Below are 15757 nucleotides of genomic sequence, written 5' to 3'. Positions count from 1 at the left end.
TCGGGGGGGTTTAAAGGGGCTTGGGGGGTGCAGAGTGGGTCGGGGGGGTTAAAGGGGCTTGGGGGGTTCAGAGTGGGTCTGGGGGGGTTAAAGGGGCTTGGGGGGTGCAGAGTGGGTCGGGGGGGGTTAAAGGGGCTTGGGGGGTGCAGAGTGGGTCGGGGGGAGCCACAGGACGGGTGCGAGGTGTTCGGAGGGTCCAAAAGGGGTCACAGGAGGGGCTTTGGGGGGGTCAGAGGGGGTCTGGAGGGGGTCGCGGGGGGCTTAAGGGGTGAAAGCAGGGCGGGGGGGGGAGGTTCCGGCGTCTCCGTGCAGGTCCCGGGGGGTCCCTCGGGTCCTTCCGGGGGGGGTCCAGAGGCTCCCTTCGGGTCCGGGGCAGGTGGTCCGCAGGATTGGTGCAGGTCCGGGGGGGGTCCATCCAGGGGAGGTCCATGCCGGGGGGGGCTCTTAGAGGGGCAGCGCCAGTCCCTTGGTTGGGGGGCGGCAGCGCGGGGCGGGGGGGCAGCGCCCCCTGCGGCCTCTCCTGGGGGGGGCAAAAGACCCCTGGGGGCGGTCAGGGGAGTCAGGAGGTGCCAAGGGACCCCGAACGCCTCCAACCCCGCCCCCCCCCCCAGCACTCCCCCTCCTCACCCCCTGTCCCGCAGCCCCGCAGTCGGCCGGGGGGGGCCGCGGGGGGCCGCTTGCCTCCCAGTGCAGGGATGTGTTTTTGGGGGGGGCCGGGGGGGCGCTACGGCGACTCCCCCCAAGCCCAGCAGCGCCAGCAGGAGCAGCAGGGTCCGGACCGGGGCCATTTCTCCCTTTGGGGGGGGCCCGCGGGGCGGGCGGCGCTGCCGGGAAGTACCTGGGGGGAGGCGGGGCAGGGGCCACGCCCGGGAGCCCCCAAGCCCCCCCCCGGACTCCAAACCAGAGCCCGGCAGCGGCCCTGGGACAGGAGCGGGACAGATGGACAAGGCGGGGGGTGAGGGGGATACCGGGACAGGGAGGCGACAGACTGACAATGGGGGGGGAGTGACATAGTGATCCCCTGTGCCCCCCCCGTGCTGTGCCTGTCCCCCTCGAGGGGACAGAGTGACAATGAGGGGGGGTGGTGACAGAGGGATCCCCTGCGCCGCCCCCCGTGCTGTGCCTATCCCCCTCGAGGGGACAGAGTGACAGTGGGGGGGGAGTGACATAGTGATCCCCTGTGCCCCCCCCGTGCTGTGCCTGTCCCCCTCGAGGGGACAGAGTGACAGTGGGGGGGGGAGTGACATAGTGATCCCCTGTGCCCCCCCCGTGCTGTGCCTGTCCCCCTCGAGGGGACAGAGTGACAATGAGGGGGGGTGACAGAGGGATCCTCGTGCCCCTCCTGTGCTGTGCCTGTCCCCCTCGAGGGGACAGAGTGACAATGGGAGGCGGGGGGAGTGGCAGTGGTCCCCCGTGCCCCCCCCCGTGCCGTCGCCATCTCCGTGCCCCCGCCCCCGCCGCAGCCCTGCCGGGACTCCCCGGGACTCCCCGTCGCGGTGACGCCGGTGGCTGTGGTGTCACCGCGCGGGGCGGGGGGGGACACGGGGAAGTCCGTCCCCAGGGCAGGGCCACGGTGTCCCCTCCCTTCTGCCACCACCAGCGGGCCGCCAGCACGGGGGCCACCAAACCACCACCATGGGCCACCAAACCGCCGCCGCCGGCCACGGAGCCGCCACGGCGGAGCAGGGAGCAGCGGGACCCCCGCGGAGCCCCTGGCGCGTCGCCGTCACCGTGCTGGCAGGTGGGGACAAAGGGGCACGACGGGGCCACCGCCGCGGAGTCCCCTTCCCCTCCGGCTCTCCCGGGGGGTTCCCCTCGGGCCTGGACTCACCGCAGAGGTCCCTGGGGGTCCCCTTGCCCGGGTCCCCTCCCTCCCGGTGTCCCTTCTCACGGGCCTCCCCGTCCTGCGGGCGAGGTCTCCCCCAGCACCGACCCCTCTGCCCCTGTCCCCCTGCAGTCTCCCTCCTGCTGCGATCCCCCGACGCCGGCGCCCAGGACCCTCCGTTCTCCATCCGGCAGGAGCCGGCGGTGGCGGTGGCGGGGGGGGAGGTGACCCTGCGGCTGCTGCCGGTGCCCGAGGGCTTCGTGATCTGCACCTGGTACCGGGGGAGCGGCACCGACGCCGACTTCGAGGTGCTGAGCATCTTCGCGGACCCCTCTCTGGGGACCCTTCCGGGGCCGGCCTTCAGCGGCCGGGAGTCGGTGGACAGGGACTGCGCCCTGCGGGTCACCTCCCTGCACCCCCGACGACACCGGCAACTACACGGCGGCCGTGCGGCACCCGCAGCTGGACACGGCCAGCGCCACCCTGCGCGTCTACCGTGAGCTGGCCCCCGCGGCCCCTGGCCCCCTGGCCCCGTCTCCCACATCCCCCTGGCCCCATGCCCCTGTCACTCCCTGTCCCCATGCCCCTGTCCCTCCCTGTCCCCATGTCCCCCGTCCCCCTGTTCCCCATGCCCCTGTCCCCCTGGCCGTGTCCCCCTGGCCCTCCCTGTCCCCATGCCCCTGGCCCCATGTCTCCCGTCCCCCTGTTCCCCATGCCCCTGGCCCCTGTTCCCCATTCCCCTGGCCCCCTGTCCCTCCCTGTCCCCATGCCCCTGGCCCCATGTCCCTCCCTGGCCCCATGTCCCTCCCTGGCCCCATGTCTCCCGTCCCCCTGTTCCCCATGCCCCTGGCCCCTGTTCCCCATTCCCCTGGCCCCCTGTCCCTCCCTGTCCCCATGCCCCTGTCCCCCTGGCCGTGTCCCCCTGGCCCTCCCTGTCCCCATGCCCCTGTCCCCCTGGCCCTCCCTGGCCCCATGCCCCTGGCCTCATGCCCCTGTCCCCCTATCCCCCCGTCCCTCCCTGTCCCCCGTCCCCATGGTCCCTGTGTTCCTCCCCGTCCTGTCCCCGCGGCCCCTGGGTCAATCATTAACCACCCTCCGGCCACGCTTCCGCCTCCTGGGGGTCGTCGCCTTTGTCCCCCGCGGCGGCTGCTGCCGCCCCCCCGGGGGTCTGGGGGCCGGACGACGCTGGGGACGCTTGGACCCTGCGGGGGGTCACCCGGGGGTCCCCGGCGGTAACGGCGCCCGTCCCCGGCGCAGTGCCGCTGCCGCAGCCCGCAGTGACCCCGGCCGAGGTGACGGCGGTGGAGAACGAGACGGCGACGCTGACCTGCCACAGCCCCCCCGGCACCGACCTGGTCACCTGGCTGAGGGACGGGACGCCGGTGGCCGCCGCCGGGTCCCTGTCGCTGTCCCCGGACAACCGCACGGTGAGGCTGCAGCCGGTGCGGCGCGGGGACGGCGGCAGCTACGTCTGCGAGGTGGCCAACGCCGCCGGCGCCAACCGCAGCGAGGCCACCAACGTCACCGTCCTCTGTGAGTCCCCGCGGTGCCCCCGCGGTGTCCCCTGTGCCCCCGCGGCGTCCCCGCGGTGTCCCTACAGTGCCCCTGCTGCCACCACCACCTCGGCATCCCCACTGCCATTAGCGCCAGGGAGCCCCCTCTGTGCTCATGGCCATCCCTGTGTCCCCCATGTCCCCATCCCTGTCCCCTGTCCCTGTCCCCCCTCTGCCATGCCCATCTCCCTGTCCCCATCCCTGTCCCCCCTCTGCCATGCCCATCTCCCTGTCCCCATCCCTGTTCCCCTGTCCCTGTCCCCCCTCTGCCATCCCCATCCCTCTCCCCCTGTCCCCCCCTCTGCCATTCCCATCCCCTTGTCCCCATCCCTGTCCCTGTTCCCTCTCTGCCATCCCCATCCCTGTCCCCCTGTCCCTGTCCCCCCTCTGCCATCCCCATGTCCCCATCCCTGTCCCCCCAGACGGCCCTGACTCGGTCGCCATCACCCCCCGGGGTCCCCTCCACCTGCGCCGGGGGACCCGGTTGGAGCTCCTCTGCTCTGCCGCCGCTTTCCCCCCGCCCCGCTTCAGCTGGAGCCACCAGAACGTCACCCTGGCCACCGGCCCCCTCCTGGCACTGACCCTGGGGGACCCCGGCCACTACTGGTGCCAGGCCACCAACCTGGCCCTGGGCACCGGCGCCCAGGCCAGCGTCCTGCTGCTGGAGGAGCAGGGTGAGCCAGACTGGGGGTACCGGGGGCGCGGGGGGGGGTGCTGGGGACAGCCCCGGCGGTCACTAAGGCCGGCAGGGGGCTGCAGCAGGAGCCGGACTGGGAGGATCCCTTTTGGGGGGGGGTGTGTCCCCAGGTCTGCCCAGCGGAGCTATCGCTGGCATCGTGGTGGGGGCGCTGCTGGCGCTGGGCTTGCTGCTGGCCACTGGGTATGGGCTCTGGAGCTGCGTGGCCAGGTAAGGGCAGGGGGCCCGGGACGGACCCCCTCAAATTCCCTCTCCAGAGCCCCCTCCAGAGGCCCTGGACTCCCCCACATCCCCCCTCAGGACTCTTCCAGAACCTCTGGGACCCCCCAGATCCTTCCTCTGGACCCCCAGCCCCCCTCCCCCCCCCAGATCCTTCCTCTGGACCCCCAGCCCCCCTCCCCCCCCCAGATCCCTCCTCTTGACCCCCAGCCTCCCCTCCCCCCCCAGATCCCTCCTCTTGGCCCCCAGCCCCCCTCAGCCCCCAGATCCTTCCTCTTGACCCCCAGGACCCCCTCAGCCCCCAGATCCCTCCTCTTGACCCCCAGACCCCCTCAGCCCCCAGATCCCTCCTCTTGACCCCCAGCCCCCCTCAGCCCCCAGATCCTTCCTCTTGACCCCCAGACCCCCTCAGCCCCCAGATCCCTCCTCTTGACCCCCAGACCCCCCCTCCCCCCCCCAGATCCCTCCTCTTGACCCCCAGCCCCCCTCAGCCCCCAGATCCTTCCTCTGGAGCCCCAGCCCCTCTTCCCCCCCCCAGATCCGTCCTCTTGACCCCCCAGCCTCCCCCTCCCCCCCCAGATCCCTCCTCTTGACCCCCAGACCACCCCTCCCCCCCCCAGATCCCTCCTCTTGACCCCCAGCCCCCCTCAGCCCCCAGATCCTTCCTCTGGAGCCCCAGCCCCTCTCCCCCTCCAGATCCCTCCTCTTGACCCCCCAGCCCCCCTCAGCCCCCAGATCCCTCCTCTTGACCCCCAGATCCCTCCTCCCCCCCCTAGGTCCTTCCTCTGGAGCCCCAGTCCTCCTCCCCCCCCAGATCCCTCCTCTTGACCCCCAGCCTCCCCCCTCCCCCCCAGATCCCTCCTCTTGACCCCCAACCCCCCTCAGCCCCCAGATCCTTCCTCTGGAGCCCCAGCCTCCCTCCCCCCCAGATCCCTCCTCTTGACCCCCAACCCCCCTCAGCCCCAGATCCTTCCTCTGGAGCCCCAGCCCCCCTCCCCCCCAGATTCCTCCTCTGGACCCCCAGCCCCCCTCCCCCCCAGATCCCTCCTCTGGACCCCCAGCCTCCCTCCCCCCCAGATTCCTCCTCTGGACCCCCAGCCCCCCTTCCCCCGCCCAGATCCCTCCTCTGGACCCCCAGCCCCCTCTCCCCCCCCCCTCCCCCCCAGACTATCTCAGGTCTCCCTTTTGCCCCCACCCAGGTCCTCCTCTTCCACCCCTCTCAGTGGACCCAAACCCAGTGCCCCGCCAGGAGGTGAGTTCTGTGCCCCCCCCAGTCCGTGTTTTGGGGTGTCCTGAGGACCCCCAGGAGCTGGGGAAGCCTCATCTCACCCTGCCCCCCCCCCGCCCCACAGAGACCCCTGGTGCATGCACGGAGAGCGGCACGGTAAGAGGGGGGGGATGGGGGGGTGTGTGTCCCTGACCCCTGGGGACGCCCCCCCCAACTCCCGGGGACATCCCCAACCACTTGTGCTCCCTTGCAGGAGGAGGTCAAATACCTGAGCCTGACCTTCAATGGCCCCGGGCAGCCCGGAGCCCCCCCCCGCCCCCAGGGGGGCGTCGTCTACGCCGAGGTCAAAAGGGGGGTGCAGGAGGGTCCCCCCCAGGGTGTACTCGGGGCAAAATAAAGGAGGTGACAGAGAGAGACCCTGGGGACACCTTGGCGGGGGGGCACCCACGGACCCTGGGGACACCTTGGCGGGGGGGCACCCAGGACGCCCTAGGGACGGACCTTGGAGGCACCTTGGCGGGGGGACCACCCAGGACACCCTAGGGGGCACCCGCGGACCTTGGGGACACGAGTGGGGTCCCCGTGGGGGGGTGCTTACCCTGCCGTGGGGGGGGTGCTTACCCTGCCGCGGGGGGGGCGCAGGTGCCGGTGCACGGCGGTGGCTGCCGTGGCCCCTGCCAGCAGGACCCCCACCAGCGCCCCCGCCACCAGCCAGGCCTGGAACTGAGGGGGGCGGGGGGGGCCCACGGCCGCGGTCCCCGTGGGGGGCTGCTCGGGGGTCCCCAGGTACCAGTCCGGAGGGGTGCCGGGGGTGCTGGTGGCGTTGGGGAGCGGCAGGTGGCCGGCCCAGGGTGGCCCCATGGAGAACGTCACCGTCACGCGTGGGCACTGGGAAGGACTGGGAGGGACTGGGGGTGACTGGGAGGAGTAACTGGGTGCCACTGGGAGCTTGGGGGGCAGGGCCCTGGGCTCGCCCCGGTCCTGGGGGTGCGGAGCGCTGGGATTCCCCCCTCCAGCGGGGGGCGGGGCCGCGGGCGGGGCCTCGGAGGGGCTCGGGGGGGGCCCGGGGGGGGCGGCCCCAAAGGGCCGGGGAAGTCCCGGAGACGCTTCCGCAGCGGGAGCCGGAGCTTGCGGGGGGGGGGGGTCCTGGGATTTCGGGGGCTGCAGGAATTGCGGGGGGGGTTGGGGAGGGTGGTCCTAGAGCCCCCCCCCCCCCGCAGCCAGCCCCTCTCATGGAGGAGCTGCCCGTGGACCTGCGGACCCGCCGCGGGGTCCCCCCCGAGGCTTCGCTACCGCTTCGCAAGCGGCGCTCGGCGATGCGGGGGGCGCTGGGAACCCCCCCGGAGCAGAGCCCCCCCCTTGAGCATGCCCCCTCCCCCCGGAAAGCCCCCCGGCTCGCGCCACCACCTCCCCCTCCCGTCCCACCGTCTCCCGCCTTCTGCGGACCCCCCGGGTCCGGCCTCGGCTTCGCCCCCCCGCCCGCCGCCTTCTTCTCAGGTGAGACCCTCGGGACCCCCCCCCGGACCCCTTCCCCTCCCCTGTTGCCTGCCCCCGGACTCTCCCTGCTCCACCCCCCACTCGCTGACCCCCCTGCACCCCCCCCTCAGGGCTCACCGCGGAGCTGCCGCTGCCGCTGCTGGGGGGGCCACGGAGCGGGGTTGGGGATCCCTCCCTCGGGGGTCCTCGCCCTGCCCGCCCCCTCCCCACTGGTCGTGCTGGGACCCCCAGAGACGCAGCTGGCCGCGGACATCGCCGCGGCCACGGAGCAGGACGAGGACGGAGATACGTGAGTCCGGGCCCCCCCCCGGATGGGGATTCCTCCAGTGGGACCCCCACAGAAGACCCCTCCCTAGTGAAGACCCCTTCTGGGGACACCCCCAGTGAGAGCCCTCGGAGGACGCCCTCAATAGGCCCCCCCCAACCAAGAGTCACTCCTAATGGGACACCCCCCCCGCCCCCCCGCTTTGGGTCACCTCCTGTAGGACCTTTCAGAGAACCCCCCCCGCAATGGGCACCCCCACAATGGGGGCACCCCCACAATGGGACCCCCCCCCGCCTCGCTGCCCCCCCTCTCTTGGCCCCCCCCCCCCCGGGGAATCCCCGCGCGCTGCCGCAGACGTCACGGGCCCGGCCCCGCCCCTTTACTGGAAGCGCCGCCGGGGGGGGGGGGGGGGAGGGGCCGTTTCCTTCCCGCAGCTCCCGGTGACGCCCCCCCCCGGCCTCCCCCCGGTGTGTTCCCCCGTGACCCCGCATGACCTCGTGTCCCCTTTCTAGCCCCCACGTCCCCCCCCATATCCTGTTTGTGCCCCCTCAGTGTCCCCCTCTGCCCTCCCGTGACCCCACGTCCCCCCCACGTCCCCTTTGTTTCCCCCCCCAGTGCTCTGCACATTGCGGTGGCTCAGGGGGCGCTGGGGGTGACGCGGCGCCTGATTGGTCTGTTCCTGCGGGGGGGGCGGGACCTGGATGTCTACAACCAACTGCAACAGGTAGGTGTGGCAGGTGGTGGGTGGGAGGGGGCGGGGCGAGGGTAAGGGCCACACCCTGCCACACCCTACCACGCCCCGGTGCCTCCTGAAATGCTGTTCCTGCCCCCCCTTGCCCTGACCCTCCCCAAATGCCCTTCCTGCACCCCCCTTGCCCTGCCCCCCCAGAAGTGCCCTTCCTGCCCCCCCTTGCCCTGACCCCCCTCAAATGCCCTTCCTGCACCCCCCTTGCCCTGACCCTCCCCAAATGCCCTTCCTGCACCCCCCTTGCCCTGACCCCCCCCAGATGCCCTTCCTGCCCCCCCCTTGCCCTGCCCCCCTCTGAACTGTCCTTCCTGCACTGCCCCCCGCCGCCGCCGCTGCGCCCCCTGCAGACGCCGCTGCACCTGGCGGTGATCACCGGGCAGCCGGCGCTGGTTCGCCTGCTTGTGGCGCACGGAGCCTCGCCGCGGGCCCGGGACCGCCTGGGCCGCTCCGGCGCCCACCTGGCCTGCGAGAGCCGCAGCCCTCGCTGCCTGCGGGAGCTGCTGCGCCCCGGGCCCCGCGGGGGCCCCGACCTGCAGGCCCCCAACTACGAGGGTGAGCCCCCCCCCCCCCCAGCCCCCACCCAACCGGCAAAGAGTGGGGATGCGGGGGGGGACACACACGACACCCCGGTGCTGGGGGTGGGCATCCTCCCGGCGTGGGGAGGGGTTGAGTGGGGGAGAGGTCAGGGCTTGTGTTTAATGGGGGGGGGGAGAGTGGGGGAAGGGTTAGGGTTTGATTGGGGAGGGGGAGAGTGGGGTAGGGGTTAGGGTTAGAGTTTAATGGGGAGGGGGAGAGTGGGACAGGGGTTAGGGTTAGGGTTTGATTGGGGAGGGGGAGAGTGGGGCAGGGGTTAGGGTTAGAGTTTAATGGGGAGGGGGAGAGTGGGACAGGGGTTAGGGTTAGGGTTTGATTGGGGAGGGGGAGAGTGGGGCAGGGGTTAGGGTTAGGGTTTGATTGGGGAGGGGGAGAGTTGGGGAGAGGTTGCGGTTTGTGTTTAATGGGGGGGGCAGGGGTTAGGGTTTAATGGAGGGGAGAGGCTGAAGTTGTGGGGCCACGGGGGGGGACGACTTTGGGCTGTATTTAGACAAACGTGCTGGGTGCTGGAGTGGGGGGCGATGGGATGACTTGGGGCTAATCGTGGGACTGGGGACAGTTGGGGTGCTGACACCCAACCCCCCCCCTCCTCCTCCCCCTGCAGGTCTGACTCCCCTGCACGTTGCGGTGGGCTCCGGGTCCCGGGACTGCGTTCTGCTGCTGCTGGAGCATGGGGCCGACATTGATGCCGTGGTGAGGGGGAGCCGCTGCCTTTTGAGGGGCTGGGAGGGGGGGGCTGAGGTCGGGGGAACGTTTGGGGGGGTCTCTCACCGCCATTCCCCCCACCCTAGGACATCAAAAGTGGTCGCTCCCCCCTGCTGCATGCGGTGGAGAGCAACAGCCTGGAGATGGTGGAGCTGCTGCTGCAGGTGGGCGGGGGGCGTCTGTGGGGGGCCCTGGGCGGGGGGCGCCTGTGGGGGGCCCTGGGGGGCTGTCTGGGGGGAAGGAGGGGAGGGAGGCATCTGGTGGGGTCCTGAGTTGGGATCCGGGGGGTCTCTAGGGGGAGCTGAGAGGCGCCTTGGGGAAGGGTCAGAAGGACTGTGAAGGGCAGGGGGGGTGGCTGGGAGCCCATGCAGTGCCCTTGTGGGTGCCACTCTGGGTGGGTGAGTGCCCGTTTGAGTGGGTGCCACTCTGGGTGGGTGGGTGCCCGTTTGGGTGGGTGAGTGTTTTGGGTGGGTGCCACTCTGGGCGGGTGTGTGTTAGTTTTGGGTGGGTGGGTGCCACTCTGGGTGGGTGTTAGTTGTGGGTGGGTGTTTTGGGTGGGTGGGTGTTTTGAGTGGGTGGGTGTTAGTTGTGGGTGGGTGTTTTGGGTGGGTTGGTGTTAGTTGTGGGTGGGTGTTTTGGGTGGGTGTTAGTTGTGGGTGGGTGTTAGTTGTGGGTGGGTGTTTTGAGTGGGTGTTGTGGGTGGGTGTTAGTTGTGGGTGGGTGTTAGTTTTGGGTGGGTGGGTGTTTTGAGTGGGTGGGTGTTAGTTGTGGGTGGGTGTTTTGGGTGGGTGTTAGTTGTGGGTGGGTGTTTTGAGTGGGTGGGTGTTAGTTGTGGGTGGGTGTTTTGGGTGGGTGTTAGTTGTGGGTGGGTGTTTTGAGTGGGTGGGTGTTAGTTGTGGGTGGGTGTTGTGGGTGGGTGTTAGTTGTGGGTGGGTGTTAGTTTTGGGTGGGTGGGTGTTTTGAGTGGGTGGGTGTTAGTTGTGGGTGGGTGTTTTGGGTGGGTGTTAGTTGTGGGTGGGTGTTTTGAGTGGGTGGGTGTTAGTTGTGGGTGGGTGTTTTGGGTGGGTGTTAGTTGTGGGTGGGTGTTTTGAGTGGGTGTTTTGGGTGGGTGTTAGTTGTGGGTGGGTGTTTTAGGTGGGTGTTGTGGGTGGGTGTTAGTTGTGGGTGGGTGGGTGTGTGGCGCTGCGGGTGGCTGGGTGCCCCGCGGGTGCCGGCCGGGTGCTGAGGCGGGCGCTGCCAGCGTGGTGCCAGTGTCAATGCCCAGTCCTACGCGGGGTGCTCGGCGCTGCACGCGGCCGCGGGCCGGGGGCTGCCGGGGATCCTGCGGCTGCTGCTGCGGAGCGGCGCCGACTGCGGGCTGCGGAACGGGCAGCACGAAACCGCCCTGGGATTGGCCAGCAGCCGCGAGGTGGGCGGGGCGAGGGGGGCGGGGGTGCCTGTGACTGGCCAGCGACTGCGGGGTGGGCGGGACCAGGGGTAGGGAGTGGGGCTGGGGTCTGAGGGTGTCAGGAGAGGGGTGGGGGGTGGGGGAGACGATGGTTCTGGGGAGGGTCTGGGGGTGTCAGGAGGGGTCTGAGGCAGCAGCTGGGGTGCTGGGGGGTCTGGGGGTGTCAGGAGAGTCTGGGGGTGTCAGGAGGGGTCTGTGGGGGCAGTTGGGGTGCTGGGGGGTCTGGGGGGTGTCGAGAGTCTGGGGGTGTCAAGAGGGTTCTGAGGGGGCAGTTGGGGTGCGGGGGGGAGTTGGGGGTGTCAGGAGGGGTCAGGGTGGGCCACGGTGGGCACCAGCAGGTTCGAGGTCTGCAGGGGAGGTATATTGGGGGGGGGGTGTCAGGAGGTGCCTTTCAGTCTGGGGGTGCAGGAGGGGATTATGAGGGGGAACCCCCCTGAACCCTGTGCCCCCTCTCCAGGTCATCGACATCCTTCGCGGGAGGTCCTCCCGGCCCCCCCAGGCCCTGCCAGCTCCTTCCCCTGCCCCCAGCGGTGAGAGGGGGGGGGTGGGGGGTGGGGGAGGCGAGGGTAAGGGGGGAGGGGTCCTGGGCGTGCACAGGGGCCCCAGGGAGGTCTATGGGGAGCCAGGGGGGTGCTGGGGGCACCCTCTGACCCCTGCGCTAAACCTCTCCCAGGCCAGGCCCCAGGTCACCGCCCCCAGACTCCCTCCGCAGCCAATCAGAGGGCGGAGCCGGAGGAGCCAGCCAATGGGGCGCAAGGTCCGCAGGTGACGCAGGAAGCCGGTGCCCGCGGGCAGCCAGTGGGACGTGCCGGCGGCCCCGCCCTCGCACAGCCATTGGTCGACGCCCCTCTGGACCCCGCCTGCTGCTACCCAATGGCGCTGCCCTGTCAGGAGGCCGCAGCCAACCCCGTGGCGGCACGGCTCGCTCCACAGCCAATGGGACCACGGGACCCACCGACCGCCAATCAGGGCTCCCCTCAGGGGGCCCAAATGGACCAATCAAGGACGCTGGTGGGGGAGGGGAATTCCTGCCCTGAGCTTCCGCCCCGCTGCCGCCTCAGGGAAGGGAGGGGCCAGGTGGGAGGGGCCAGGTGACCACATGACTGCCATGGTCCTGCCCCCCCCTTCCCCTCCCCCCCCCCACTATTAGCATTAAATAGGACCCAAAAGGCCAATTAAAGGCACAGCAGCGACTGGGGGACTGGGGAAGGAGTTCGGGGGGGGCACGGGGAGGGCGTGGGGAGGGGGCTCTGGGCCTTACTGGGAGGAACTGGAAGGTCACTGGGGGCTACTGGGAGCCCTGGGGAGGGACTTTGGGAGGGACTGGGGGGCATTGGGGTCCCCCTGGGAGCACTGGGAGGGACTGGGTGTGACTGGGAGGACACTGGGTGTGAGGGGGAGCAGGGGGGAGAGAGTCTGGAATGCTGGGAGCACACTGGGGTCAGACTGGGAAGGAGTTCTGCGGGGTACTGGAGGCAGTGGGAGAACGGGGAGGCACTGGGAGCACTGGGATGGGTTGGAAACACTGGCGCCACCTTGGTGAGGGCAGAACCATCTTGGTGAGGGCAGCGCCATCTTGGTGAGGACGGCGCCATCTTGGTGAGGACGGCGCCATCTTGGTGAGGGCAGCGCCATCTTGGTGAGGGCGGCGCCATGTTGGCAAGGGTGGCGCCATGTTGGTGAGGGCGGCGCCATGTTGGCGAGGGTGGCGCCATGTTGGTGAGGGCGGTGCCACCTTGGTGAGGGCGGCGCCATCTTGGTGAGGGCGGCGCCATCTTGGTGCCCCCTGCCCTGCTCTGTTCCTCTCTAAACTCTTTGAGGTGCGCCCAGCTCGCCTTTAGACGCCAGGGGAGACACAGTCCTGGGACTGCAGGGACACCAAAAACCAGAGTGAGACCTCCCCAGAGCCTGCAGGGCCCCAAAACCTGGAACCCCCCAGAGACCCCTGACCCTCCCTGATACCCCACAAACACCTCCTTCATGATCCAGATGCCTTCAGATGCCCCCAGAACCCCTCAGAACCCCTCAGCTGCCCCTGGATGCCCCCAGAATCCTTCAAAGTCAGGGTCAGGGTTCAGGGTTCGAGTTAGGCTTAGTGTTAGTGGGGTAGGGTTGGGAGAACTGGGAGGGGAGTGGGAGGAGACTAGGAAGGACTGGGAGGGGAAGGGGAGGGACTGGGAGCACTGGGAACATTCCTGCCACCCCCTGGAGGCATTCCTGGAGCACTGGAGGGAACTGGGAGCAGTAGGAACCCAAGTGGGAGACAACTGGGAGCACTGGGAGTCTCTCCCAGTAACCCCCAGTGCCCCCACCCCCGAACCCCCCAGATTGTTTCCACAGCCTCCAAGTACTTCCCAGTACCATCCAGAGGCCTTCCCAGTACCTCCCAGTACCCCCCAGAGTCCCCCAGTGCCCCTATGAGCCTCTCCAGAGGCCCCCAGTTCCTGCTCAGAGTCCTTCCCAGTACCTTCCAGTACTGTCCAGAGCCCCTCCCAGTATCTCCCAGTAACCTCCAGAGCCCCTTCATAGCCTCCCAGTATCCCTCAAAGTCCCTCCCAGGTTCCTCCCAGTCCCTAGCAGTCCCCACCCAGTTTTTCCCAGTCCTTCCCAATCTCCTCTCAGTTGTGTCCCTCCCCCTCCCCTTCCCACTCCGCTCCCTTCCCCCTTCCCCCTTCCCCCTCCCCCTTTCCCCCTCACCCCCAACTCCATTCCCCCTCCCCCCGCAGCTGCAGGGTGGGAGCTCCTGGGGCACAGGAGGCCGAGCTGCGCTCTCATTGCTCAGCGTGGCTTAGGCAGGAAGCGCTCCCATTGGCCGCATTGGTCCAGCCCCCCCCCCCCCCCAGTTTGGGCTCTGTGTACCTTGGGGCCCATTTGGGCCAATTTTGGGTCCTGTTTGCGTCATTTTTCCCCCCTAGTCCCTCCCCAGTGTCCTCAGAGTCTCTCACATTCCCTCGCACTCTGTTCCAGTCCCTCCCAGTTCAGCTCTCCCACAGCGCTTCCCAGTGCCTCCCCCTTCAGCCCCTCTTGCCTCTTGATCTCTACCAGCTTCCTCCCAGGCTCTGGCACTTTCCTCCTGCTTCCCCCTCCCCGTTTCCCCCCAGTGCCCTCCCAGTTGCTCCCAGTTCGCCCCCAGTCCCTTGGTGGGAGGGCAGAGGGAGGGCACTGGGAGGGCAGAGGGAGGAGGCCATTGCTGTGTAGTTTGGTGATTCTGAGGTCACAGGAGGCTTTGGCTCTGCCTGCCAGCAGAGCTGCCAGCTGCTGAAGGCACACTTCCGTGCCCAGCGGTGCCACGGTGCAAGCTGCAGTGCCAGCAGTGCAGGCACCTCCTGGCAGCTCGGCAGGGGCTGCTCAGGCACGTTCCCCAAAGGCCTTTGCCTCATCCCTCTCAGCAGTGGCTCCTGCTGCACCTGGACACGCTCCTGACTTGAAGGTCAGGGGAGTGCAGGCTCCCTGTGTGCCGCCCGGCCCTGCCCACAGCACCGCATCGACACACCCTGGGCCTGGGGCACACCCTGGGCTCTGGGCTCCTCACTGCAAGAAGGCATCGAGGGGGTGGAATGGGAGCAGGGCAAGACAGTGCAGCTGGAGAAAGGTCTGGAGGGCAGGTCTGGGGAGGAGTGACTGAGGGGACTGGGCTTAGTCAGCCTGGAGAAAAGAAGGCTGGGGGGAGACCTGGCTCTTCACAAGCTACTGAGAGGAGGCTGGAGCCAGGTGGGGTTTGGTCTCTCCTCCCAAGGACCAAGAGGAAACAGCCTCGAGTTGCTCCAAGAGAGGTTTAGGCTGGACATGAGGACCACCAAGGGCTGGCCCAGGCTGCCCAGGTGCTCCCCAGGGCTCCTCAGCTGCTCAGCAGGGGAATAAAACCCACGGGAAGCTGCGAGGCGTTCCAGCAGAGCAAAAGCTGCGCTCCTCAGCGAGAGACTGCGGACTGGCAGCAAGCTGTGCGCAGGGAGCCTTTGACACGACCCCCTCCTGGGTCTCCTCTGCTGCCTAGAAAGGCTTCCAGGGGGGGAAGGCACATCCTGAGCAGAGCTGCAGGGGTGGCGGCACCAGAACCAGCGGCAGCAGCTGTGTCTCTGCCGGTGAAAGCAGTGATGTCTCTCCGGTGCGTTTGTGGTGTGCTGCTTGCCCTTTGAATGGGAAAAGCTCTGCAGGGAGCCCAGCTGAGCCCCCAGCTGAGCACGGGGGCAGCGGCCCCGGACCTGCTCAGCCTTGGGGGTATGTTAAGGGGGGGGTCTGCTGTCGTCCCAAGTGGGTGTGGGGCTATGAAAGGGGATTTTGGGGGCATCTGAAGGGTTCTGGGGGCATCTAGAGGCATCTAGAGGCCTCTGGGGGCTCCCGGGAGGGTCTCTGGAGTGCCACAAAGGAGTTGGGGTGGGGGGAGGGCTGTGTCTCAGTGTGGTTTTGGGGTCTCTGTGTCGGGTCCCCACAGTGTCTGGGTTGCTGTGTGGCGTTGCGCGGGTCTCAGCGTCCCTAGTGCCGCGGCCTCTGCAGCTCACTGCCGCCGCCTTGTGGGCACGACCAGGTACTGCTTGCTGCCACTTGGGGCGAAGGGTGCGAGTGGCCTCTGCAGGGGCTTTGGAGGCAGGGACAGGTATTCTGGGGCGTCTAAGGGTTTTTTGGGGGGCATCTAGATGTCTGAGGGCCTCCTGAGGGCTCTCGGGGGGATATCTGGAGGGTCCCAAAGGAGGTGGGGTGGGGGAGCTGTGAGTGTTAGGGGGCTCTGTGGGGTTCCAGGTTTTGGGGTTCCAGGTTTTGGGGTCCTGCAGGATTTGGGGAGGTCTCACTATGGTTTTCAGTGTCCCTGCAGCCCTGGGACCCCCAGCCAAGTCTCCCCCGGAACCTTAAGGTGAGCAGGGGGCACCTGAAGGGGTGTAGAGGGTGACAAAGGGGATCTGGGGACATGTAAATAGGTCTGGGGGCACCAAGACAGCTCTGCCCTCACCCAGACGCTGGCTGGGCAGCTGCCTTTATTTTCT

The 15757-nt window shown here is 69.1% G+C and overlaps 1 protein-coding gene across 1 annotated transcript; it reads left to right on the top strand.

The window, feature by feature from the left end:
* Positions 1–140: 140 nt before the first annotated feature.
* Positions 141–11953, top strand: LOC137455434 (uncharacterized). The gene is given in 18 exon segments (XM_068166228.1): positions 141–1741; positions 1958–2238; positions 2240–2321; positions 3083–3358; positions 3801–4052; positions 4186–4285; positions 5494–5546; positions 5776–5924; positions 6743–7019; positions 7130–7211; positions 7213–7308; positions 7900–8008; positions 8380–8584; positions 9231–9319; positions 9418–9495; positions 10572–10739; positions 11236–11308; positions 11452–11953. Coding segments are annotated over 18 exon segments (2898 nt in total). The 5' UTR covers positions 141–1635; the 3' UTR covers positions 11874–11953.
* Positions 11954–15757: the final 3804 nt, after the last annotated feature.

This window comes from Melanerpes formicivorus, unplaced genomic scaffold, assembly GCF_026170545.1.
Source record: "Melanerpes formicivorus ecotype bairdi unplaced genomic scaffold, bMelFor1.0.p_v2 SCAF_99, whole genome shotgun sequence".
NCBI lineage: Eukaryota > Metazoa > Chordata > Aves > Piciformes > Picidae > Melanerpes > Melanerpes formicivorus.
This window is presented reverse-complemented; position numbering and strand designations above follow the sequence as displayed.